This window comes from Lithobates pipiens, unplaced genomic scaffold, assembly GCF_037356315.1.
Source record: "Lithobates pipiens isolate NorthernLeopardFrog02 unplaced genomic scaffold, aLitPip1_a1.2 Scaffold_19, whole genome shotgun sequence".
Taxonomy (NCBI): Eukaryota; Metazoa; Chordata; class Amphibia; order Anura; family Ranidae; genus Lithobates; species Lithobates pipiens.
In genome coordinates this window covers 73,381,072-73,406,609 of record NW_027507764.1, presented here as the reverse complement: position 1 = coordinate 73,406,609, position 25,538 = coordinate 73,381,072, and the positions used below count along the sequence as shown (strand labels likewise).

General features: G+C 43.5%; 1 protein-coding gene across 4 annotated transcripts in view; it reads left to right on the top strand.

Annotated features, from left to right (window-relative positions):
• ST8SIA6 (ST8 alpha-N-acetyl-neuraminide alpha-2,8-sialyltransferase 6) overlaps positions 1–25,538 on the top strand; it is a 173,762-nt gene that overhangs the window by 106,829 nt on the left and 41,395 nt on the right. For 2 of the 4 annotated variants that reach the window (XM_077490899.1, XM_077490901.1), the window contains 2 exons: positions 4,394–4,447; positions 17,351–17,431. In XM_077490899.1, coding sequence (XP_077347025.1) covers positions 4,394–4,447; positions 17,351–17,431 — 135 coding nt within the window. The remainder of the gene's footprint in view (positions 1–4,393; positions 4,448–17,350; positions 17,432–25,538) is intronic. The other 2 variants (XM_077490900.1, XM_077490902.1) reach the window with 1 other exon arrangement.

Below are 25,538 nucleotides of genomic sequence, written 5' to 3'. Positions count from 1 at the left end.
GCTTATGGATCGATCGCCACTAGATTTAGATCATACGATTTCTTATATTTTTTTTATCCCTGGCATGTTCCATATTGCTTGTGGGCATGTGAAGCCCACAAGCACCATCTTCCTGGTTACGGTGCAGCTGAGCGACCAGCATGCACCGCTCTGTTCTCACTCATGCGCAGTATGTATGCCTCACAGAGCCATACACTTCATAACGAGCAGTGGCCATCCACACTGACTCCTGGGAATTATAACACATAGCTCCCAAGAGAGGCCGTCGCCGGTTATGACGGGCATATCCGCGGGTGACAGCCACAGGAAGCTGGATCTAAAATAATATCCAGGTAACCATTCAGAACAATTTTTATTTTTTTTCCATTTCACAATGTTTATGCTGCAAGAATGATTTTCATTAAAAGTTAGAAATTAGCGTGGAACTCCGCTTTAAAGTGGGGTGCCACCTAAAAAAAAAAAAAAAAAAAATTTAAAGTCAGCAGCTACTAATACTGCAGCTGCTGACTTTTAATAATCGGACACATACCTGTCCCAGGGTCCAGAGATGCGGGGGACCGAAGCCCCCCCCCCCCTCGTTCCCCGCTCCGCTCGCAGCGCCGGCATTCTTACTGTGGGCACCCGGCTGTGGCTTCACAGCCGGGCACCCACTGCGAATGCACGAGCCGCACCGGGCGCCGTGATACGCCGCACAGTCATCTGGGACACATGGCGGGGGAAGTGATGTCACCAGCCCGGGCACTGAAGAAGGCAGACTACGAGGGATCCCCTAGCAACAGGCATTTAGAGGTGAGTAAAAAATTTTTTTCCAAATTATTATTTTTTTTTTATGAATTTTGAGCAATTTTTTTTTTTTGGTGGCAACACCACTTTAAGGTTAGAATCTGTCAATTGAAGGCTTATGGTGTCTGTCAGATGTTCTAAGAAGATTCGACAAAGCAGCTAAACTGTACGATGCCGCAATCACACATTTCTGGTCGAATGCTCTGCCCACAAGCTATAGTTTCTAATGTTGTTTGATCGCATGTTTTTAGCTGCTTCGTCGACTCTGCATGTCAAACGATATTATACATATTTTTGATCGTATCGAATGATACGATACTTGTTTGTTTCTGTTCGTTTTGAATGGTCTACCCCAACAGCCAATGGAATTGCGTTGTATCAAAATTCAAGCATATCACTTCCTTTCCTTTCGCCCTGCGCTCCTAACGTTTCTGGTCCATACTGGTGTTGGCAGCATCTGATGGTGGCTTTAGGTTAGGCACATTCGACTGCAGGTTCGGTAGACACAGATCACTATTGTCACCGCCATGCCAAATCTTCTATCTATATCGAACTGTTGTCGCAACAATACGAAAATATAATGAATACGAAAATAAAGCATTTTTTAATATCTGATTTAGGATTCTGCACTTTCGTTATCAATTTGTTAAAACGAACATGAAAATCCCAGAAATTCGGACGAAAATGCATTCAGAAGATAACGAATGCACACGTCTACATGGAGGATGTTCACCACCCAGCTCGCTGGCTTATTCCAGCACCTCTCCTTGTGCATCCTCTGTGCAGTTGTTAGCTACGGTATATGTTAATGGTGACTATACACGCTTAGCTAAATGATTGATTTCCTTTATGATCTATATTCGACAACCTTTTCAATATGCACATAGTTGGGAAGTGGATAGACATGTTCAATTTGTTTTGATCTGAATGTAATGTTTTTGGTTACAACCGAAAATTTTTATGAAATAGTAATGGATTTCATTGAAATTCGATTCATTTATTCGTTTTTTAACCAATTCCACATTTTCGGAACCATTCAAATTGGGATCAGTCGAAAAATGATTGCCAGATTTGAATTCTGTGTGAAAAATAGCTGGTTGTAAAGGAGCGTGATAGGAAGCCGGCCACCACGTCCTTAAAAACCGAAGACTCATCAGTTGTCATCAGGCTTTCCCACTGAGAGCTGAAATGTGAACAAAAAATCGCTGGCCATATAAAATTCTGAAAAAATTAGTTGTGGGGTCCCGCCAATCCATACCAGGCCCTGAGGTTCTGGTATGGATTTTAAGGGAAAACCCACGCTAAAAATAAAAAAATCGACATGCCCTCCCCAAAATTCATACCAGACCCTTATCAGAGCATACAGGCCGGCAGGTCAGGAAAGAGGGGACGAGCAAGCGCCCACCCCCCTACTCCAGGCCACATGCCCTCAACATGGGTGGGTGCTTTGAGGCAGGGGAGCTCTCCCCCCCCACCCTAAAGCACCTTGTCTCCATGTTGATGAGGTCAACCCTGGGCTGTGGTTGTGGGTATCTGTGGATGGGGGGGCTTATCTAAATCTGGAAGCCCCCTTTAACAAGGGACCCCCAGATCCCACCCGCCCCCCCCCCCCCCACATGTGAATGAGCATGGGGTACATTATACCCTTAACCATTCACCAAAAAAAGTGTAAATAAAAACAGTACATAAAGTGAATAAAGACAGTAGATGAGTTTTTGACAACTCCTTTATTAAAAAATAAAAAATAATATCCTCTGATGTAAATCCATCATCTATCACGATGCCTGACCCAAAACAAAGCACCAAAAAAAACCTTTTGGCCTTGTCAATGGCTCCCCACTGACTGCCTGCTCTTCTGTCTGACATTTTTTAACTAGCTAAGGGGCGGAGTCACCCAATGAGTTCAGTGGGTGACTCCACCCCCTTGTGATCATTGACCCAGGTATTGAGTCATTGGTTGTTAAGGACAGGGCGCCTGGCTTCCGGGCCCGCTCCTTAACAACCAGCTATTTTTCACAATCAGTCATTTTTCGATCTATCCGAATTCCAATCATTACGAAAATTTGAAAATCATTAACAAATAAACTAAACTAAATTTAACGAAGCAGAACGAATTCCAAAACGAATCAACGAGGGAGAGGCTGGCTCAGGCTCTCAGCGACATCCAAAAGCTGAGCCAGCTGTCGGTCAGGCATCTAGGTCCGATATTATTGTTGAGATCCCTGAAGAGCCAGGACTGGCTGAGTGATGCCAGCCAACAGCCGACTTTAGACCGCTGTCAGCTGAATCTGGGTCACAGGAGTGCAGAACTAGGTCTACTCCTGTGACCCACAGCAAAAGTAGGGCCGAAAGAGCTTTGGCAATACTTCTTTAAATCTCTGTTTCCTCCATGTAATGGCGGTCATACACACTTCCATAAATAATCAACTTCTTTCGATAGGAATAATTATCTATGGTTGACAACCCAATCGATCAATATGCCACACACTTGGAAGTGGATTTTGATCAAAAATGTAAATTATTGGTCACACCTCTGTTTTCCATCATGTAATCTCATAATCCGTTGGATCTAAATACAATCGTATACATGAATAAAGTGCCGCTGATCAATGTGAAACGATCAACAATTTACTGTTATGATGCCCTATGCGCTTCTATAAAGGATTTTATAATAATCAATCTATAATCATCAGCTCATTCAACCACACGTGGGAAAGTGGATTTTGATTGATTCTTTAGATTAGATAGTAAATTATCAATCATATTTCTGTTTCCACCATGTAATGGTGGTCAAACACTTCGATAAATAATCAACTTCTTTTCCGATCAATCTCTTCCAATAGGAATAATTAATTTATACTAGACAACTTATTAGATCAGTATGCACATGGGGGTTGCTTTTCATTGATCGGTTAAGTGATTCTAAAGGTTTAAGGTTTTTTAATACATGAAGGTAAAAAAAAACTTCAGGCCGGGTTCACACTAGACGCCCGATGCGTCGCTGTTCTCCATTTCAGGTGAAAATCAGGTCCGAATTTTGTTTTTTGCCTGAAATGGAGCCAAGGATGCACAGTAGCCTTTTCCAGTGCGGACCGCAGCCGCCCCCTGAGCTGTGTGAACCGGCTCCATAGAGAGCCAGTCACAGTCTCCTGTCATGCGAATTGGATGCGGAGAAACCCGCATCTAATTCGCATAAGTGTGAACCCAACTTCAGTGTGCAGCTCCCCCCTCAGCCTCCCCTCATACTATCCTGAACCCAATCTCGATACAGAGTTGTACATGAGAGCAGAGGCTCTCCTGTGTCTCTCTTTCCTCATTGGCTGAGACACAGCAGCGGGAGCCATCCCACTGATCCAATGTCTGTCTAGGTGGTGAAGCAAGGTTCAGGGTGACAGCCGGGGAACCTGCACATTTTTTAAAAAGAAGTCAGCAATGGCAGCTATTTTTTTTTTCCTGGCAGATTTCCTTCAGACCATTGTCTAATCTAGACATGTTTCTATATTATTTTGTTCATCCTGGCATTGTGAATAAGAGCAGCATACTGATAACAAGTGACTTTTGTCTGTATCATCTAACGGTCATCTAACGGTCACTCTTTGTTTTCTCATAGGCCAGGAAACATCACCACCAGAGTGGGGCTAGTCAAGCCTGAAGTCAGCCACATGTAAGTCTGGACTTTTTTAAAAACCTTAATATCATTGTATGCATGCTTCCAGGAGGTGCAGGTAATGTCACTATGCTTTCCCCATGAGTGCTCGAAATCCCACAAGAATGTATTCCTGCAGTTGGGCATTCTATTGGGATTTCAAGCACCCATGGGTGAAAAAAAGAGATATATATGAAGGCCATTGATGACTCACTTATAAAAATGCCTAGTTGCCTGGCTGTCCTCGAATTAAAGTGACTGTAAAGGATTGTTTTTTGTTTTTTTTAAATAGCAAACATGTCATACTTAACTCCATTGTTAAGCAGCTCGTTTTGCACAGAGTGGCTCCTGAACATCCTCTTCTGGGGTCCCTCGGTGGCTCTCACAGCTCCTCCCCGCATCCAATAACCCCCTAGGAGATGTCAGAAAATGGGAAAAAGGACGGCCACACTCCAAAATAATGCCTTTATGGAATAAAGCTTGATCCATACACCAATCAGAGACACAGGTCCAGATGATAACTGACGTGTTTTGCACCATTAATGGCGCTAAATCGTACCTAGGAGAAGCGCTCTCCCGAGGGGGTTACCTTGTGGATGCGCTCCCTTGTACCAGCATTTGCATCCACAGACATGAATGCCGGACTCGGCCCCACCCCCCGCATCATTGGATTTGATTGACAGCAGCAGGAGCAAATGGCTGTGTTGCTATCAATCTAGCCATCTGTATCAGTGTCACTTGTCATCAGTGCCACATATTAGTGCCATCTGTCATCAGTGCCACATCAGTGTCACGTGTCATTGTCCTGGTGCTCCTGGGCCTTCAAAAGTGTAATAGGTAGTCAACAAGTTAGATGTGCAATTTATGCTCCTAGAACACCTGATGGCGCTCCCTGCATGTTGGGCCTCTCTAAGTGGCTAGGCTGTGGAAAAGTCCCACACACATGGTATCGTAATACTCAGGAGAAGTAGCAGAATTTATTTTGGGGTGGCATTTGTGGTATACACGTGCCATGTGAGAGAAATAACCTATTACAATGACAATGTTGTGGAATTTTTTTATTTTTTTTTTGCAAAGAATTGTGGGAAAAATGACAACATAAAAAACCTCACCATGCATCTTACTGAATACCTTGGAATGTCTACTTTCCAAAAAGGGGGCATTTGGGGGGTATTTGTACTTTCCTGGCTTGTTTGGGTCGCAAGAAATGAGATAGGCCACCAGTACATCAGGTGTGATATATTTTTTATGATTTGCACCACAAATTGTAGACTCTCTGACTTTCACAAAGACCAAATAATATCCACTAATTTGGGTTATTTTTTTACCAAAGATATGTAGCAGTATAAATTGTGGCCAAAATTTATGAAGAAAAATTTATAATTTTCGAAATTGCAAAGGAAAAATGCCTTTTTTTTCGAAATTTTCGGTCTTTTTTCATTTATAGCGCAAAAAAATACAAAAAAACAGAGGTGAACAAATATTACAAAGTATTACATGACTGAGTAATTGTCATTCAAAGTGTGAGAGTACCGAAAGCTGAAAATTGGTCTGGTCATGAGGGGGGTTTAAGTGCCCAGTTGTCAAGTGGTTAAATAGAAAGTCTGACTTATATTTTTATTAATGTGTTCCCCAGGGTAGAATTACATGTAATACTTTGTCCTATCTCCTGATGTGCTTTCCAAGGCTAGCTGTGAAGTCAGACAGAGCACCCCTCCTCCTTCTACAGCCATCCAACAACGCAGCTCTCGAAGAGAAGGCTGCTCAGACAGATTACACTTTTCTTTGTCTCCAAGTATTTGCACACTTGCCTGGAACATTTTAACTGACAAGTCCTCCTCCCCCTGTGTAACACTTGTCTCGGGCAAAGCAAATGCAAAGCACCCCCCTATGTTGACATTTAGCCTGTTATGGTTTGGGGGATGCTCGATTGTTCCCCCCCCCCAACTGTTGGCTGCATGTGCAGATAAGGGTCTGGTATGGATTTTGGAGGGACCCCACGCTAATTTTTTTTATTTTTTATTTTGTATTACCACCAATGGTATTGTATTGCCAGAAATTTAAATGTCTTTTTTCGTTATAAATGTCAGTTTTGCTGCTTCTATACATAACACAGATGTGCCACTTACAGGCAGACTAAGGGGACCCGAGGCACTATATTTAAAGGAATTTTTCATTTTTATTGTTTCACTTTAAGCATCATTAAAATCACTGCTCCTGTAAAAAATATCTTTAAAAAAAAAAAATGTGCATTGATACATGTCCCCTAGGGCAAGACCCGGGCCCCGATATCCTTTTTATGGCCAATAACTTGCATATAAGCCTTAAAAATGATTTGATTCTTCAAATTCGGATCCCATAGACTTCAATAGGGTTTGGTGTTCGGCCCAACTCTACTGCAGATCAAAGAGATGATCTGCAAATGATGTTTGTTAAAGCAACCTGACAATTAAAAAAAAAAATATATATATTTTAAATAAAATATTCCCCTGTTTAACCACTTGCCCTACCCATTCACCAACAAAAAAAGAAGTGTAGTGTTACAAAAAACAAACAAAGACGTTTTTTGATGAGTCCTTTATTAAAAATTAAGTCGCAGCTCCAACGTGTCTTCTTTCTCCGGTTATGCCACCAATGTCTTCTTCCTCCGGTTTTTTCCCCCCATGAGTGAAGTCGCAATCATCTCAAGGGTGGATCAAAGTCAGATCCTGTTCATTGAAGTCTCATAGAAGTCGGACCTAAAAGTCGCAGGGCAAAGTTGGATCAGAAGTCGTAGACTTCTGTGTCGGAGCAGTGCGAACCCGGACTAAGAAAACAATATATGTATTACCTTGTTATCTTAAGTAATGACACAATTGTTGTCAAATTAACAGGTCCATAGCAGAAATGTAAAATTAGGATTTTATAACAGCTTACCTGTAAAATTCTTTTCTTGGAGTACACCACGGGACACAGAGCCACAGTAATAACTGTATGGGTTATATAGGCACCTTTAGGTGATAGACACTGGCACACCCCAGACAGGAAGTTTAGCTCCCTATATAACCCATCCCCTTACTGGGAGTACCTCAGTTTTGTAGCAAAGCAATATACGTGTATTAGAAGAGGGGAGGGACCTCTGTGTCCCGTGATGTACTACTCCAAGAAAAGGATTTTACAGGTAAGATGTTATAAAAATCCTATTTTCTTTATCGTACATCATGGGACACAGAGCCACACTAATAACTGTATGGGATGTCCCAGAGCAATGCTAGTTGAGGGGAGGGAGACACAAAACAAAATTAGGGTGCAATCAGACCTGCAGCACACAAAGGCGATATCTTCATGCCTTCTTACATCCACCTGATAGAATCTCGTAAATGTATGGACTGAAGACCAAGTTGCGGCCTTGCAGATTTGAGCCATGGAGGCTTGGGGATGCACTGCCCATGAAGCACTAACAGCCCTGGTGGAGTGCGCTTTGATTTGAAAAGGTGGATCTTTCTTCTTCAAACCATGAGCTTGAATAATTACTTGCCGAATCCACTATATAGTAGATTTTGACGCTACCTGTCCTTTTTTAGGACCTCCAGACAACACAAACAAAACATCTGTTTTCGAATCTGAGCAGTCACCTCCAAATAGTTTTTGACTGCTCTTACTACATCCAGAGAATGTAGTGAATTTTCTTCCATAGAGCAGTGTTCTGGAAAAAATTAAGGCAGAACAATAGCCTGGTTTAGATGAAAACCTGAAGCCACCTTTGGTAGAAAGCTAGGATGAGGACACAATACTATTCTATCCTTGTGAATGTTTAAATATGGCTCTTTACAAGAAAGAGCCGCCAAATCTGATACCCTTGCAGAAGAAATGGCTACCAGAAAATCTAGCTTCCTTGTCAAAAGGACCAAGGGAATATGTCCTTTCTGTAATGCCGACAGAACTAAATTCAAGTCCCAAGGGTGCATGGGTGCTCTAACTGGATTAAGCCGCGTTACCCCCTGTATAAAGCTTCGGACTAAAGAATGTGAAGCAAGCGGATGTTGAAACAATACCAATAAGGCCAAGACCTGGCCCTTGATAGTACTCAAGGCCAGCTTCATCTCTAACTCCATTTGCAGAAAGGCAAGGATTCTACATATGACATACTTTCTGGAATGCCAACCCCTGGATTCACACCAGGAAGCATATCCCTTCCAGACTCTATAATACTCTGGAAGCTGGCTTCCTTGCATTAATTAAGGTAGATATCTGTAGATATATGTGGGTTTCAATAGCCAAAGTGTTAAATTTAGTGTTTGTAAGGTAGGATGGAACACTGTTTCCTGCGATAGCAGGACTGGACGTGGTGGCCCCTACCGCCATCTTTAATATTTCTACATACCAAGATCTTATGGGCCACGCTGGGGCCACAAGAACCACCGACTTTTTTTCTTGCTTGATCTTGCGAATAAGTCGTGGTAGCAGCAGAATAGGAGGGAATGCATAAATCCATGAGAACTGATCCCACGGGGGTCACCAACACATCTGTTCCACATTCGAGTGGATCCCTTGTTCTTGACACAAAGTTGTCAACCTTTTTGTTGAACCTGGATGCAAACAGATCTACGTTCGGCATCCCCCATATTTTGGCATATAGCCAGGAAGACTTCAGGGTGAAGGGACCATTCCCCCGGGAACATCTGCTGGCGACTTAAGTAGTACGCCTGCCTATTCTCTACCCCTGGAATGAAGATTGCTGATATGCACGGCACATGCTTTTCTGCCCAGGTTAGAATCTGGTTTACCTCTTCCTGGGCTGCATGACTTCTGGTGCCCCCTTGGTGATTGATGTAAGCCACTGCTGTGGCATTGTCGGATTGGATCCTGACAGGACAACCCTGCAACCTGAATGTCCAGGCCTTTAGGGCTAGGTACGCTGCCCGAATCTCTAGAATGTTGATGGGTAAGATCCCTTCAGTTATGGACCAATTCCCTTGGACAGTCGTCTCTTCCAGGACTGCTCCCCAACCCGAAAGGCTGGCATCTGTTGTTATCATCTTCCAAGCAACTGGTAAGAAGTATTTCCCTTTCCGCAGAAAGGAGAATTCTCTAGGTTGAGGACCCAATTTTCAGGAACCGGTTTATATCTTTGAGATCTAGAATGGGTCTGACATCTCCTTTTGGTTTTTGCACCGTGAAAAGGTTTGAATAAAACCTTAACCCCTGCTCTTCTATGGGAACCACCATGATCACTTTTTTCCACAAAAGTCGGTCTAACGCTTGAAGGAGAGACTTCTTTTTCTCTGGATCTTTGGGAACATTTGATCTGAGGAAGCGAGGAGATGGGAATTCTTATAACTCTAGTTTGTAACCTAGAGTTATTGTGGAGATCACCCATCTGTCCTGAAAATCTTCCTGCCAGACCCTTGAGAACTCTAGCAGTCTTCCCCCCACTCAAACAAGCAGGGGTGCCCCTTCATAAAGAGGCTTTAGCATTCTGTCTTGTTTCCTCCCCCAGGACTTCTTTTGTCCTTGGGGTTGACTCAGAGTTTTACCTCTTGAACCTGACACCATTGCGACTGCCTGGAGGCTGATGGTCCTGGCACTCGAGAAAGGGCCCGTTTAAATGAGGGACGTTTACACCTTTTGTTGACTAGCAAAAGGGTACTTTTCCCACTTGATATCTTTTGGATCTAATTGTCCAAGCCATCCCCAAACAGCCTTTCACTGCGGAAAGGAAAACCAGCCAGGAGCTTTTTGCATGGCGCTTCAGCTGACCAATTTTTCAAACATAGGATTTTATGCATATGCACCAACCCAAACGTAAGCTGAGAGGTCTGAAGGATAGAATCTCTGCGTCAATTGCAAAACACAAAGCCGCTGGCAGCTCAGCTAAATCCTGGGCCTGCTGTTCAGGGTAAACCTTGAGCACCTGTTTCAATTGGTCTCTTAAGGAATGACACACTCCAATTGCCGCCACTGCAGGTTGAGCTGCTGAACCTGCCAAAGAAAAAATGTTTTTTAACAGGAACTTCAACTTTTTATCAGTTGGATCCCTAAGCATTTGAGTGTTGTCAATTTTTCCTCCATAGGATAAAGTGTTAAAAACGTTTTGGGAGGGAAAAAAAATGCTTATCTGGGTGATCTCACTCAGAATATATAAGTTTTTCCAGCAAAGAATGGACAGGAAAAACATGCAAAGCTTCAGGAGGCTTCAGTGAACCCAAACAAGAAGTGGGCTTTTCAACCAACTCAGTTACGGGTAACTTAAATGTGGAGCAGAGCATTACAGTAAGAGAATGCACCAGCAATTTCTCAGCTTGTGAAGCTGAAGAGGGTCCTTCCCCACTTGATTCCTTGGAAGAGAAGTCATCAGTCTCTACCCGGTCCCCTGAGGGGGGTTCATCTTCCATCTCACAGTGTTCCTCTGTTTGAGGGTACTGGGTGGTAGAAGGGGACCTAATGCGTCTTCCACCCTTTGAAGATGCAATTAAGGCCGTTAATATTTCCTCCAATCCACTCATGGCTGAGGAAAAAACTTCCTGAGTAATATATACAGGGGCTGAAATGCCAGAAGCAGTTGCAGCCCCTAACCCCAATGGTTTACTCTGACCAGCCTCCCTAGGTCTTTCAGGGAGGATGGCGTTGCAGAGGGAGAGTCCTCAGAGCCTGAGGGAGATCCCATTGAGCCCCTGTTTTTTGGGGTAATTGTACCTCCCCTTCTGCCCATAGTGCCCATAGTTGCTGGTACTACCAGAAATGCACTCACCGCTGAGCAAAATAGTCCAGCAACTGCCGCTGCTATCAAAGCTCAGTCTGATGCTAAGTGAACATGCCTGGGAATGCCGGTGTCCCCCACAGTCATATGCCATCCATCCACCCTGTGTCCCTCTTTCAGCTGTATGCACCATCAAAAAGTGTACCCTTTATAGCTTGCATAGCCCGCATTGTGGGCGTTGAACCACGCCAACGCCACGCTGAGGCCCCATATTTTTTCAAATCAGACTGTTTCCCACATGAGCAGGGGCACCGATCCAACCAGATCGCATGTGGAGGGGGGCTGGGGTGGAGGAGAGGAGGAGAGCAGGTGGATGGAGAGCCGCCACAATGGTGGCGGCAGTGGGAGTGGTGAGGCACACCACCAACTGACCCATGTCCTCTTTGCCTGAAAAAAAGCAGTGGGGGGATATTCTGAAGAAAAAACCCCCTTCCCACATCCCACCTGGAGCTTGGGCTCGGAGGAAGCGTGCAGCTTGTGACTCACAAGCATGGAACAGATACATGCTCTTGACAGCGACTTTAGGCATAGCAACATTTACTTAAAGGAGAAAACCCACAAGAATTAGAAAAATTCCTTAGGAATCTGCCTTACCTTATCCGGCTGCAGGATTCTGTGGTAAACCAGACAGATCCAATCTTCACCACTCACAGTGGGCTCCGTTAAAAAACCTTCAGGAACCGAGACCCCTTTTTATCAGGGGATCCACACTCCTGGGCCTGTAAAGCACCCCGCCTGGAAGTATGGCTGAAAAAAACAAACACTGGATCCTGTGGTCCAGCTCTCTAAAAAGAGAAGCGTTACAGGCAGAACCTCGTTTCTTCTGACACGAGGCCCAGGTCCATTCAATTCAGCCTAGAAAATACACTTTGAATGGATCCGGTTGCATGGCTTGCCTGGCTTGCCCCAGCAAAGATTCCTCCCAGTAGAGCTCAGCACAGCACATCTTTACTTATGGCCAACATCTAAGACACTGGCGAAAAAACTAAGGTACTCCCAGTAAGGGGAGGTGTTATATAGGGAGCTAAACTTCCTGTCTGGGGTGTGTCAGTGTCCATCACCTAAAGGTACCTACCCTGTTTCCCTGAAAATAAGACCTAGCGTGATTGTCGATGATGACTGCAATATAAGCCCTACCCCTCAAATAAGCCCTAGTTAAAGTCCCTGTAGGTCTTATTTTCAGGGTAGGGCTTATTTTTGGGGAAACAGGGTAGGGCTTATATTGCAGCCAACACCGTCAATCACGATATGTCTTATTTTGGCGGAAACAAGGTATATAACCCATACAGTTATTACTGTGGCTCTGTGTCCCGTGATGCACGATAAAAAAATTGCTCTGGTCCATAGGGGGTGAACAGGTGTGTTATGTGAAGTGGTTCAATACTTTCTGGGTCGGAGGTCCAGTGATGAGTGCGAAGTCAGAGTGAAGTCAGAAAACCTTATCAACATACTTGTTCCCCATCAGTCCCTTAAAACCAATGAAGTTATAAGGTTAACATGGCAGCCAGGAAACTAGTAATGGCAATAACAGCCTATACATTTCCTTTGTGCCAGGTAGAGTAAACTGTTTACCTGTAGCGAGTTGGATGCAATAAATTAGTTTAGGCTTTATATCTGATGCACCCAAAAACAAAGACGCCAAATATATGGCTGTAGAATTGTACAGCTATTTAGCTGCAGTCACTTTAAAATTCAGAATACTAAGAATGTGTTTTCCATTAACAGCTCCAATGTAACATATTTATATGGATACCTGCAAGTCTTAGCAGGGGCCTACACACTTGTAAAGTCATTTTATGGGCCTTACAATGGAATGGCAAGGCTGTGCTTTTGTTCCACCAAACAACAGAGTTCCGCAGGAAGAGAAATTCATGGATTCCCTGTTTTACGCATGTTTAAATACTTGCTAGTTTTTGTTTAGCACATATGTGTAGGTTTCAGGTAAAAAGACGGATTGTTGTAACGTTTTATTTTGAAAGTGAACCTGTCACCACGGGGTCAATTGTAAAAAAAAGCCCAGCCCGTAACAGAAGAGTGTGTACAGTATACCTACCTTTCTAGCGACCCACGTCTTGGAACTCCCTGGCCGCTGCAGGTTTTCTACCCCTCCAGAATACCAGTTCCTGCTCCATGTGCTGGATTTCATCTTGTTGGCTCATACATCATTACAGAACATACGAGCTGGTGGGAGGAACCGCTGTGCATGACTGGGGAGCAGCAAAGTGGTAGAGTTTATAGAGGAATTCCAAGCATGGATATCTTATACATAGTTACATTGGTCCAGCTTGGACCCGGGCACCATTCAGAGAAAGCTTTGCAATTTCTGAATGGATGCAAATCATTCTGATTGGACAAGGTGGGAGCGTGTGACATCCACTCTCCTCTTCTCCACCTTGTCCAATCAGAGGAAGTTTTGCATTCCTTCAGAAATTGCAAAACTCTCTGAATGGCACCTATGCCAAGCGTCTGACCTCCTGCGTTCAGAATGCAGAAGGACAGCCGCTCAGCGCGGAAACTGAATGCTGTGGAGATCATTGGGGTAACGGTGTGTACTTCAGTAATTTGCAGCTTCCAGGGGCATTGGCCAGGTATGGTGTATACATAGTTACATTGGTCCAAGCTGAACCAATGTAACTATGTATGAAATATCCATACCTGGAATTTCTCTTTACCCACTTTTTTTACCCTCTTCCTGCCCAGGCCAATTTTTAGCGCTGTCACACTTTGAATGACAATTGCGCGATCATGCAACACTGTACCCAAATTAGATTTTTATCATTTTTGTTTTCACACAAATAGAGCTTTCCTTACCCACTGCTGTTTTTTTTTATTTTTTGCTCTAAAAAATGAAAATTTGGGAAAAAAATAAAAGTTTTCTTAGTTTCTGTCAGTAAATTGTGTAAATAAGTCATTTTTCTCCTTCGCTAATATGCACTGATGAGGCTGCACTGATGGGCACTGATGAGGTGGCTCTGATTAGGTGGTACTGATAAGGAGGCACTAATATGCTGCACTGATGGGCACTTATAGGTGGCACTGATCTATGGCACTGATGAGCACTGATAGGCGGCACTAATGGGCACTGATAGGTGGCACTGGTGGGCAGTAATAGGTGGCAAAGATAGGCGGCACTGATGGGTACTGATGGGTGGCACTAATGGGCACTAAAAGGCAGCACTGACTGGCATCACTAATGGGCACTGATTGGTGTCACTGATGATTACTGATTGGTGTCACTGATGGGCACTGTTGGGGCTGCATTGTAATCAAGGCACTGAAGATTAGTGCCCTGCCTGATTACCTGTACAGGTCTCCCCTTCGAGGTGATGCTGCTGATCGGCTCTTCTCGCCACACACTCTGTCATTGTGAGAAGAGGATAGCTGATAAATGGCACTTCCTTGTTTACATGTGATTGGCTTTGATTGGACACGGGCAGTCACATGAGTAAATAGCCGCATCATCAGATCGGGCCGTGCTGTGTTCTAGGAGAGCGGCGGTGCATCCCGCCTGCCGTCATTTTACTATATGGCGGGCGGGAAGTGGTTAAAGACATGGCTGCCACAAAGGTACGTTTTTTTTTGTTTTTTTTTTATTTAAAGAATATGTAAACCCAACGTTTCATATTCCTGGTATGTGCCTGCTGTACCATGTACTTCTATAAAAAAAGTATCCCGTCCTTTCCAGTTAAAAACTGATCACGCAAAGCATGAAAGCACAGCGTGCTCAGTTTTCTAGCTGTGATAAGAACTCAGCCTGCTTTCCTCCACTGATTAGACCCATGCTGACACACCCCCTCTGCATAGCCATTCACTGGGAAGACCAGTGCTCTGCTGTTTCTCCTCCACCACCTCTCAAAGATCCTATTGCAGCTTTTTAGATCTATAAACAAATGTTTTGCCTTTTATTTCTATTTTAAACTGAATGGGTTGTTTTACAAGGCAAGGATTCACATATAATTTAATTTGTATTTCTATAGTGCTTTCATTGCCGGGGACTCAAAGAACATAGGAGGTAGGGCACTCAATTGAGACATCTAAGCTACCCCTGCTGAAGCGGCCAGGTTTTGATCCATATGTGGTTGGTACTGCTCAATTGATTGACTTCTGTTGAACAAGCTTTTTGGAAAATTATTCTCAATCAGTGGCTGCAGCCAATGGACAGCAGGCACTAATAAATTTATTCTGACAGTCGAAAGTCCCTGCGTGAAGGATTCCTCTATCTATCTACCTTGATTGTGATGGAGCAATCTGTATGTTTTATTTTGTTAAACTGGGAGTAAACTCCCATGCATGATTATTATCCATAGTTAAGCCTATAATAAGGCTTAACTGAAGGTATTGTAAATATCTCCTAAACATGCACCGTTTAGGAGATATTTACTTAAGATGCAGTCGATGACGTCACTGGCACATGCGCTATGAAGGAATGGCCACCCATGCTGTTCCTTCAGCTCCCTGTGACGTAAACGAAGGCTCCCGCACGCATGCGTGGGAGTGATGTCATTGCGGCTCCAGCCACTCACACAGCGGAGTCCGTGAACCCGGAAAGAAGACCAGGTGAAGATGGCAGGTATCAGCACAGTGCTGGAGGGCTTCCTTCTAAGGTAAGCCTTGTTCTACCAGCATGTGTTTGGAGGGTGGGAGGAAATCTATGCAAGCACAGAGAGAACTAACCACCAAGCCACCGTTCTCCCCTATGTATACATGTTCTTATTTATGGCTGGGCTTTTACAAATGACCCTGTGCACTGTATTCTGTATATATATGCATCTCAACATGATTAACTGACAGTGACACTACCCCATAGCCTTATTCTCCAAAAATAATCCATACTCATCCACTTCCTAATGGTCCTGTAATCTATTTTTCATGAAATGGTTTCTTCCTGTGTTTCTCTGCCTCCTTATATTACTTCAGCTGTTTTATTTTTCTCAGAGGTGATTCTAGCTGTATTAGTGCAACAAAAACAATTGAGTACTGTCCCTGATACTTTTTTTATTTGCACTAACATACAATTTTTTAGGACAAGCTTTTGGGTATGTCTCCTTCTTCAAGAACCTAGCAATAGGACCTTAACTACTTCCCACCCGGCCAATGTACATATATGGCCAGGTGGGTGCCCTCTCCTTCAGGAACGTCCTTCAGAAGGAGGGGGATCGCGCGCACGTGCCTGCGCATCAGCGCGATCCCGACACGCTCGTGTCACCCGGACACGGCGCATCTCCGATCGACAGGAGGGCTCTGTGATTGGCCCTCTGATCACATGACGGCCGTGTCCAATCACAGCCGTCATGTGATGTAAACAAACAGCCGGTTGCTAGACAATTGGCTCTCCTCTCCTCACACAGAAGTTGTCGCTGAGGAGAGGAGAGCGGATCGCTGCAGCCAGCTGATGATCAGTGAGTATGAGCTGTTTTTTTACAGCTTTTTACTCACTGATCACCAGTCTAGTGTAAACACACATGTAAAACACACGTCCCCACACAATGTCCCCAAATAATAAAAACACATGTCCCCCATATATGTCCCACTAAAATCACATGCCCCAATGATTATCTGCACACATATGTCTGTGATCACCTGCACACATCTGTACATGATCATTTGCGTACATATGTCCGTGATCACGCAAACCAATTATTATACGCTTAACGGAATTTTTTTTACCAAAAACATGTAGCAGAATAAATTTTGGCTTAAATTTCTGACAAAATTCGATTTTATTGGATTTATTTTAAAATAGAAAGATTTTTTTTCAAATTTACGCTCTTTTTTCACTTATATCACAAAAAATAAAAAACAAAGTCTTGAATAAATACCACCAAAATAAAGCTCTATTTGTGCGAACAAAATTATAAAAATGTCATTTGGGTACAGTGTAGCATGACCGCGCAATTGTCATTCAAAGTGCGAGAGCGATGAAATCTAAAAAATGGTCTGGGAAGGAAGGGGGTGAAAGTGCCCTGTATTGTAGTGGTTAAAGAAGGGGACATACCCCAAAAGCTTCTCCTGAAAAATTGTATGTTAGTGCAAATAAAAAAAGTGTCACGGACAGTACTCAATTGTTTAACTGTTTCTGTTTATTTTTGTCACAAAAGTATACATTTTTTATTATTATTTATTTATCTTAGCTTTTATAGTTATTACAAAAAAACTTTGATTAATTTTGTATTCAAATTTAGAATCCCAGCACACAACTACACAGCCAGCTTCTTCTGCAGAGATGTACAGGATCGCCTTTTGTCTGTTTCTTTGAGGAAGAGGTATGTATGAATAATACTCACCATGTGCATTATTGCCGGTAAAGAGACACTAAAGATAAATCACAAATTGTGTTATGCAGAAGAATATTTATGGATAAATAAATTGTGGTTTATGTTGCTTGACAGAACTAAATATATTTTAAAAGGCGACAAGAGGTTTTAGGATTATTCAGGAGTACGGATGTATAGGGATTGATTTACTAAGGGCAAATAGGGAATTGGCAAATAAGGGCACTTTGCGAAGGGAAGTTGCACTTTGCAAAGTGGATTTTCCCCAGCGATTAGTGAATGTGTTAACATTTCAGTTTGCAAAGAAAGAAAAGCCAATTGTCTGCTTGCACATGATTGGATGATGGAAGTCAGCAGAGCTTCACCTATTAATGTGAATGCACTAGCACCGGGGGAAAATTCCCTTGCAAAGTGACATTATTTTGCCAGAAGCGGGGTGTTGCTAGGTCTACAAAAGATCTGGGGCTAGAGCCCATAGCTGCGTAGTAAAGAAAGTCATATGCTTGGGTGGGCATACACATGTATATACAGTAATATACGTGTGTGTGTGTATATATTCCCAGAGAGCCCCCCACTTACATCAGGGTCCCCAGAGAGCCCCCCTTACATCAGGGTCCCCAGAGAGCCCCCCTTACGTCAGGGTCCCCAGAGAGTCCCCTCTTACATCAGGGTCCCCAGAGAGCCTTCTCCTAACATCAGAGTCCCCAGAAAGCCTCCCCCTTGCATCAGGGTCCCCAGAGAGCCCCCCACTTGCATCAGGGATTCCAGAGAGCCCCCCTTACATTAGGATCCCCAGAGAGCCTTCCCCTTAAATCAGGGTCCCCACAGAGCTTCCCCCTTAAAATCAGGATCCCCAGAGAGCCTCCCCTTGCATCAGGGCCTCTAGAGAGCCTCCCCTTCTCTTGAGGACCCCTGCAGAGACTCAGGGCTATGAGTCCCATATTCAGAGCTATAGCCCCAAAAGCCACCCCCTAGCAACGCTACTGGCCGGAAGACTATAGGGTTAATTTACTAAAACTGTCTGCAAGCGCTGACCGAATGCTGGTTTTCTAGCATGATCATTCAACACAAGCCAGTTATTAGACTGGCTTCTGTTGAGCCGACAACAGTACACATGGACCGAAAGTTGGACGGTTCCAGCTGAATTGGATGATTTTCCTTGCATTCCCTGCTTTAATCCTGTAAATACTGCACCACTGTATTACACACAGTTGCCCTAAACGCCGAACGGTGCTGCCCGCCAAACTCAACAGAAGGTATACAGTATTTTTACTTGCTACCACCATCTGTCCACCTTTGTAGTTTAAAGGGGGTGCAGTAAAAACATGGCTAAGCTGCCTATTTTACTATTTTAGTGCAACACCCCCCCCCCCCCCCATCCTCTAGTCTAAACAAGCCCTTAAGGTTTGCATCTACTTTAATAATTATCTCAAAGTTTGATTTTCTTTACAACTGCGACATAAAACAGAGATGTTTTCCTGTGTTCTATCAACAGCCAAAAGGAATATTTAGCCCTTTCTGAGTCCTGGTTAGTTAAATGTAATTACTAAAAAAAAACAGATGTGTGAGCAGGACAGGAAGATTCGGTGTAATCACTTTATTACATAACCCTTGGCACAATAGCCCTACCTAGCTCTTTCCAGGAACATTTAACAGGCCTCGTTTCCTCTATAAAAAGCCATAATTGGGGTCTAGTTTTTTTTTTGTTTTGTTTTTTACGCATCCCAGAAGACCCTCTGGGCCTTTTCTGATGCTAAAGACTATTTTTTCCTCTGCCATCTCCAAACACTTCATATATTAGCGCCTGCTTGTCTCCGGCCTGATCTATAAGCAATTGTGATTATGTTATGATTAATACATACGCCGCTACTAAAAATATGAGCCACTTGTAGCACACTAGGGATCCATATTGCCTAGAAACCAACTTGCGCAGTAAATGATGCAGACAGATTCCAATCCACTTAAGTGATATCTATAACACATGAAATGTCATCCGCTCATCCTAGATTAATACTGGGGATGTATTGATTGTAAAAGGGAATGGCATTAAAGGCACACACACACACCAGTCATAATGGAAAATTAGGCCTTGAAAGGACTACAGGAGATTGGCTTCTGTTTTTCATCCAAGCATAGCTGTAGATCATCAGTCCATTAGAAATACGTTTTTATTTTTTCATAAACTTGTATAGACAATAACCCTTTAACCACTTCAATACCGGGCACTTTCACCCTCTTCTTGACCAGGCCAATTTTCAGCATTCAGCGCTGAAACACTTTGACTGATAATTGCACAGTCATGCAATGCTGTACCCAAAAGTTACAAAAGTACAAAATTTTTATCTTTTTTTTTTAACAAATAGAGCTTTCTTTTCCTGGTATTTAATCACCACTGAGTTTTTTATTTTCTGCTAAACAAATGCAAAAAGAACAAAAATTTGAAGAAAAAAAAAAGTTTTTTTTTACTGTTATAAAATTTTGAAAATAAGTAATTTTTCTCCTTCACTGATGAGGCAGTACTGATGAGGCAGTGCTGATGAGGCGGTACTGATGAGGAGGCACTGATAGGCGGCACTGATATGCGGCACTGATAGGCGGCACTGATATGAGGTACTGATGGGCACTGATAGGCAGCACTGATATGAGGTACTGATGGGCACTGATAGGCAGCACTGATGGACACTGATAGGCAGCACTGACAGACACTGATAGGCAGCACTGACAGGCAACACTGGTGGGCAGCATTGATGAGGAGGCACTGACAGGCAACACTGGTGGGTAGCACTGATGAGGAGGCACTGACAGGCAAACACTGGTGGGCATCACTGATGAGGAGGCACTGACAGGCAACACTGGTGGGCATCACTGATGGGGCTACGCTGATAAACATTGCATTGATTATCAGTGCAGATCCCCCCTGTCAGGAAAGCCACTTATGAGTTCTCCTTTACTCATGCACTTTCAGCGTGAGTAGAGCAATGCCGATAACTGGCACTTCCTAGTTACACTGTGATTGGACATAGCTGATCATATGGTAAAAAGCCTACATCATAAGGTCTGTACCATGATCAGAGATGCACTGTGTCCAAGCGACACACCACACCACCGATCGCCACGATGTGCGCCCCTGGGGAAGCGCACGAGCGGCATGTTCTGTCGTCCAGTCAGAATGGGGAAGCCACCGCCCAGCCGTCATTTTGCTATAGGCAGCAAATCCAATAAGGAGAGAGAGCCAGGAGAGCTTCTGCTTTCATGCACATCGCAGGATGGAAATCGGGCTTAAGTATAAGTGGGAACAGGGGGGGGGTAAGGGAGCTGCTTGAGGATTTTTTTTTACCTTGATGCAAGGTTAGGGTAAAAAACCTTGTACTTTTAGAACTACTTTAAGCTAGCCCTATACAAGAGTCAGCTAAAATTCCACCAGTGGGTGGCCCAGCCAGCTAAAGCAGAATGGAAGTTCCACTATGATACACTGTGAGAAGGTGATATTTTATTGGAAAAGAGACATGCAATGTGTCTTCTGCAATAAGACATACCTGTACCTACCTGCTTGCTCACAGCAATCCCCGGACTGTAAACGAAGCTGCACATGCGCGGCTCAGCTTACAGTGGCCGAGCCGACCCTGTGTGACAGGATGACTAGCTCCTGGGATAGCCAATGGAAATGGCATACAGGAGAAGATGTCAGCACTGGCTAGGGAGCTTTGGGAAGGTGACTATCCTCCCTTTAGTTCCACTTTAACAGACTTAGATTTAAAAATAGAAAAATACGGGTGCAGAATTGTCAGCCGACTAGTGACTGCATAGCCTGAATAACTGGCAGAGAAAATTCAGCCATCCGAACTGCCATTCACGCTGCTGGGGGAATCAAGTGATTTTAGTGGGCTAAACATCATAAATCTGAATAGGTATGGCCATACATGGTGAAAATGTTGGCCGTTTCCTGTTAACTATACAAAGTTTGCTATGTGGGTGGCCCTGATGGGTGCCTCCCACCCAACAGTTTCCAGTCGAAGGAGCCAGTTGAGAAACTGTTGGCTGAAAAGTGGCTGCATTCTGTTATGCGATTATGTCAGGAATTGCCTGAACGATTGATTATATTGAGTAATGTTTCAACAAAACTCAAAATCTTTGAAAAACACAAATCAATGAATAAAGACTAAACATGAAATTAAATTAATATTTATTCACTAAACATATATTCACAATAAATAGTTAGATTTGTGGATGGATATAGACAACAATCTTACATAAAATAATAAGATCGTATGCAACACTCGCTAAGGTATATTGCTACGTATATGAATAAAAGGAAAGGATACTTTTTTCTCCGTGGACACAATAACCATGTATATTGATAGGTAACTATCAGACCATAGTCTGCATTTTATGATGCCCAACAGTTATTCCCCTGCAGAAGGATTAAGTGTTAGCCCTTGCACACGCGGTCGGACATTCTGACGGAAAATGTCAGATTGGACCATGTTGTCGGATAATCCGACTGTGTGTGGGCTGCATCTAACTTTTTCAGTCGGAATGTCCGACCTACAAAGTTTGAGAGCTGGATATAAATTTTTCCGACAACATGATCCGATCTGATTTTGTCCGATCGTTTGTAGAGAATTCCGATTCGACAAAGTGCCACGCATGCTCAGATCAAATTCTTACACCAAAGCTATTGGCTACTAGCCTGAACGTAGTCCCGTCGCAACTAAATAACGTCATCACGTTACGAACGTTCGGATTTTCCGACAACTTTGTCCGACCGTGTGTATGCAACACAAGTTTCAGACAAAATCCGTCGGATTTTGTTGTCGCAATGTCTGACCGTGTGTGCTAGGGCTAAAACCATGTAAAAAATAACGGTATGCTGCAATAGCTCCAAATAAGAAATTATTAAAATTGGAAAAACAAAAATAAAATTAAAGAAAAATTGAAATGGTTATTATATCGGGGGAGGAACACTCTAAGTATCACAAGAAATCAATAATTAGTATATAAAAATAAGCAATGGATCGTAAAAAGATCAATATGCTACAATATCCCTTTCAAATGGATGCTGGCTTACAATGGTCGTTACTTTAGTCCCCTAAAATAGCTGCCTTTCCCAAAATGGTGTCTCGTCAGGGTGGAGCTGCGTCTTGGCATCCTTGAAGCGTCAGATGATGAGGCGTGATGATGAATGTCTCTCTGGATGGATAGGTTTGTGTATGAATGAAGTTCCAAATTGCAAGTGTACTGTGGGTGGATGAAGTGTGTGTGTATCTGATGGATGAAGAGTGATCCTTTGTTTCTGGGACCCATACAGTCTTAGCCCTTGTACACACGGTCGGAGATTTCCACAACCAAATCCGTCGGATTTTGCCCGTCAGATTTTGTCCGTCTGATCTTGTCTGAAACTGTTGCATACACACGGTCGGACAAAGTTGGCGAAAAATCCGATCTTTCAGAACGTGATGACGTAATTTCGTTACGATGGGACTACATTCAGGCTAGTAGCCAATAGCTTTGATGTAGGAATTTGATCTGAGTATGCGTGGCACTTGGTCCGATCAAAATTCTCTACACATGATCGGAGTATGTTCGATCGGCCCAGTTGGTCGGGAAATATTTCCAACATGTTGGAAAATTGGGTCCGACGGATATTCAGACGGAATCAGTCCGATGCATACCACACACAGTCGGATTATCGACGACACGGTCCGATAGGACACATTCCGACGGATTCTCCGACCGTGTGTACAAGGGCTTAAACAACCATGTTGAAATTGTGAAAATATATCTATTTCTTCACAAGGGTTTTGATAACGAAATCGATCAGATAAAGCTGCTGTTCCAGTGTTCTGACAGCTGCAGTATATAATAGCCCAACAGAGGGATTCATCCTTCCATAATGTATAGCCTCCTGATTTCTAAACTTTCCCCTTTGCCCCCTTTCCCCCTGGCCTCTTAGGTGCCCATGACAGGTGTCAGGATGGATCTCTACTGAGTTGTATGAACCCAGAAGCACTCAACTCTAAACACTTCCTGGGTTAGAGCTGTCAAACCCAGGCAGCTCAGGCTGGGGAAGCAGCAAGTCAAGCATCTTCAACAAGGTGCAGGGATGGTATTTGGACCTCGGATGACTGGTCAGTTAAAGGGGTTGTAAACCCTCATGTAGAATGCATTAATTTGAAAAAACTTCTGGCAGTCACCGGCCCCCCAGCCCCCCTGTTTTACTTACCCAAGCCCTGTAATTCCCACGCCGGAGACACAATGTCCCTCTCTGCATGCAGTCCCGGCTCTTGTTTGGATAGATTGATAGCAGTGCAGCCATTGGCTCCCACTGCTGTCGATCAAATCTAAGGATGGGGGGGCAGGGCCGAGTCCGGCATTCATGTCTATGGATGCAAATGCTGGACACGGGAGCACGCCCACAAGGTAATCCCCCCCCCCCCCCGGGAGAGTGCTTCTCCTAGGGGGTTATCTGAAGTGAGGAGGAGCCACGAGAGTCCCTGAGGGACCCCAGAAGTTGAGGATCGGAGCCACTCTGTGCAAAATGAGCTGCACAGTGGAGGTAAGTATGACATGTTTGTTATTTTTTTAGTTTTTTTAGTTTTTTAAACAAACCTTTACAATCACTTTAAGTTACAAAAATAAAATAAAAAAAATAAAACTTTTTTAAAACTAAATTAACATCAATAAATGAGCTTTAATTTCACTGCTGTATTTATCAATGATAAAAGTTCTAAAATAACACTAGAAAAACTACACTGGGTCTCTAATTCTGATATACACAGGAATAGCCGTCAGGCAATACTTTACTTTTAATCTTGTAATAAACCTTTTACTTGACTGTTGGTATTTATTATTATTGATTAACTGAGCTCCATGGCAAATTAATTAGCTGGGTTCATTAGTGACATTCATAATGTAATTTGTAATCCATCATCCTATGTATTTCCCATATTCCCTTCCAGGCTATGGCATGGAATAGGCTGCATAGAAAAGTCATTTTCTACATAATGACACGGCTAACATATTGATGCAAATGGAATTTTCCTGCTGGTTGTTAATAATGTTGAGCAATTGGTGAAATATTCCGAACACAACTTAAAAAGACAGTGGGGTTGACTTACTAATGGCAAATAAACTGTGCACATTGCAGGCATAGTTGCACTCTTCAAGGGCCTTTGCTCCAGAGCTTAGTAAATGAGGTAAAGCTTCACTTTGCAAAGAATACCCAATCACGTGCAAGGAAAATTTAAAAAAAGAAGCATTTTTGCTTGAGCATGGTTGGATGATGGAAGCCACAAGAGCTCTCACTAATTTACTAGACTCTGGAGCAAATGCCCTTGAAGAGTCCAACTACACCTACAATTTGCACAGTCTGTTTGTCTTTAATAAATCAACCACAGTGAAACCTAATGGAAAAGGGAAAAGTCCTGGAAGTTGCACGTCTCTGCAAAGCCCCGTAAGAAGGTGTATGACTGCCTCAGCCCTTGTTCCATTCAGGCAATGCCCCCAATTCGTTCACTCCACCCACAGAACTTAGTAATAGAGAGAAGGATCCCATGCATAGGGGGATCTAAGCTCCATGGGTGGAGTGAAACGCATTAGAAGTGTGGCCTGATTGGAGCCTAGGTTAAGGCTGTCATACTGTATACCTTCTTATGGGATTTTACAGAGATGAGCGACTTCCAGGACTTTTCCCTTTTCCATTAGATGTCTAGAGTGGGGATGAGCTCTGTCCTTGTCTGCACTCTAATCAATTGCTACATAAGAGGGCCTGGTTGAGCCTCGAGCGGCATCTGTCAATTTAGTTTGGGTCCCAGTGCTGGAGATCAAGCGAAAGCGTCTTCAGGTATAGCTTCTTCTGACTAGTACAGACTTTCTTCCTTGGTGTTAAGGCATTATGGAGTCCTCCTTGTCAGCTTATGCCTGGTGACCTTTTATTGGGAAGTTTTAGATTTTCAAGCTTTTGGCCACTATATTTACAAACTTGTTTACCGTAGTTACAGAACAACAGAATACTCCAACTGTACCATCCCCACCTTTAGGCCCCTTTCACACTGGGGCAGTGCGGGTGACGGCAGTAGATGCTGCTAGCAGGACTTTT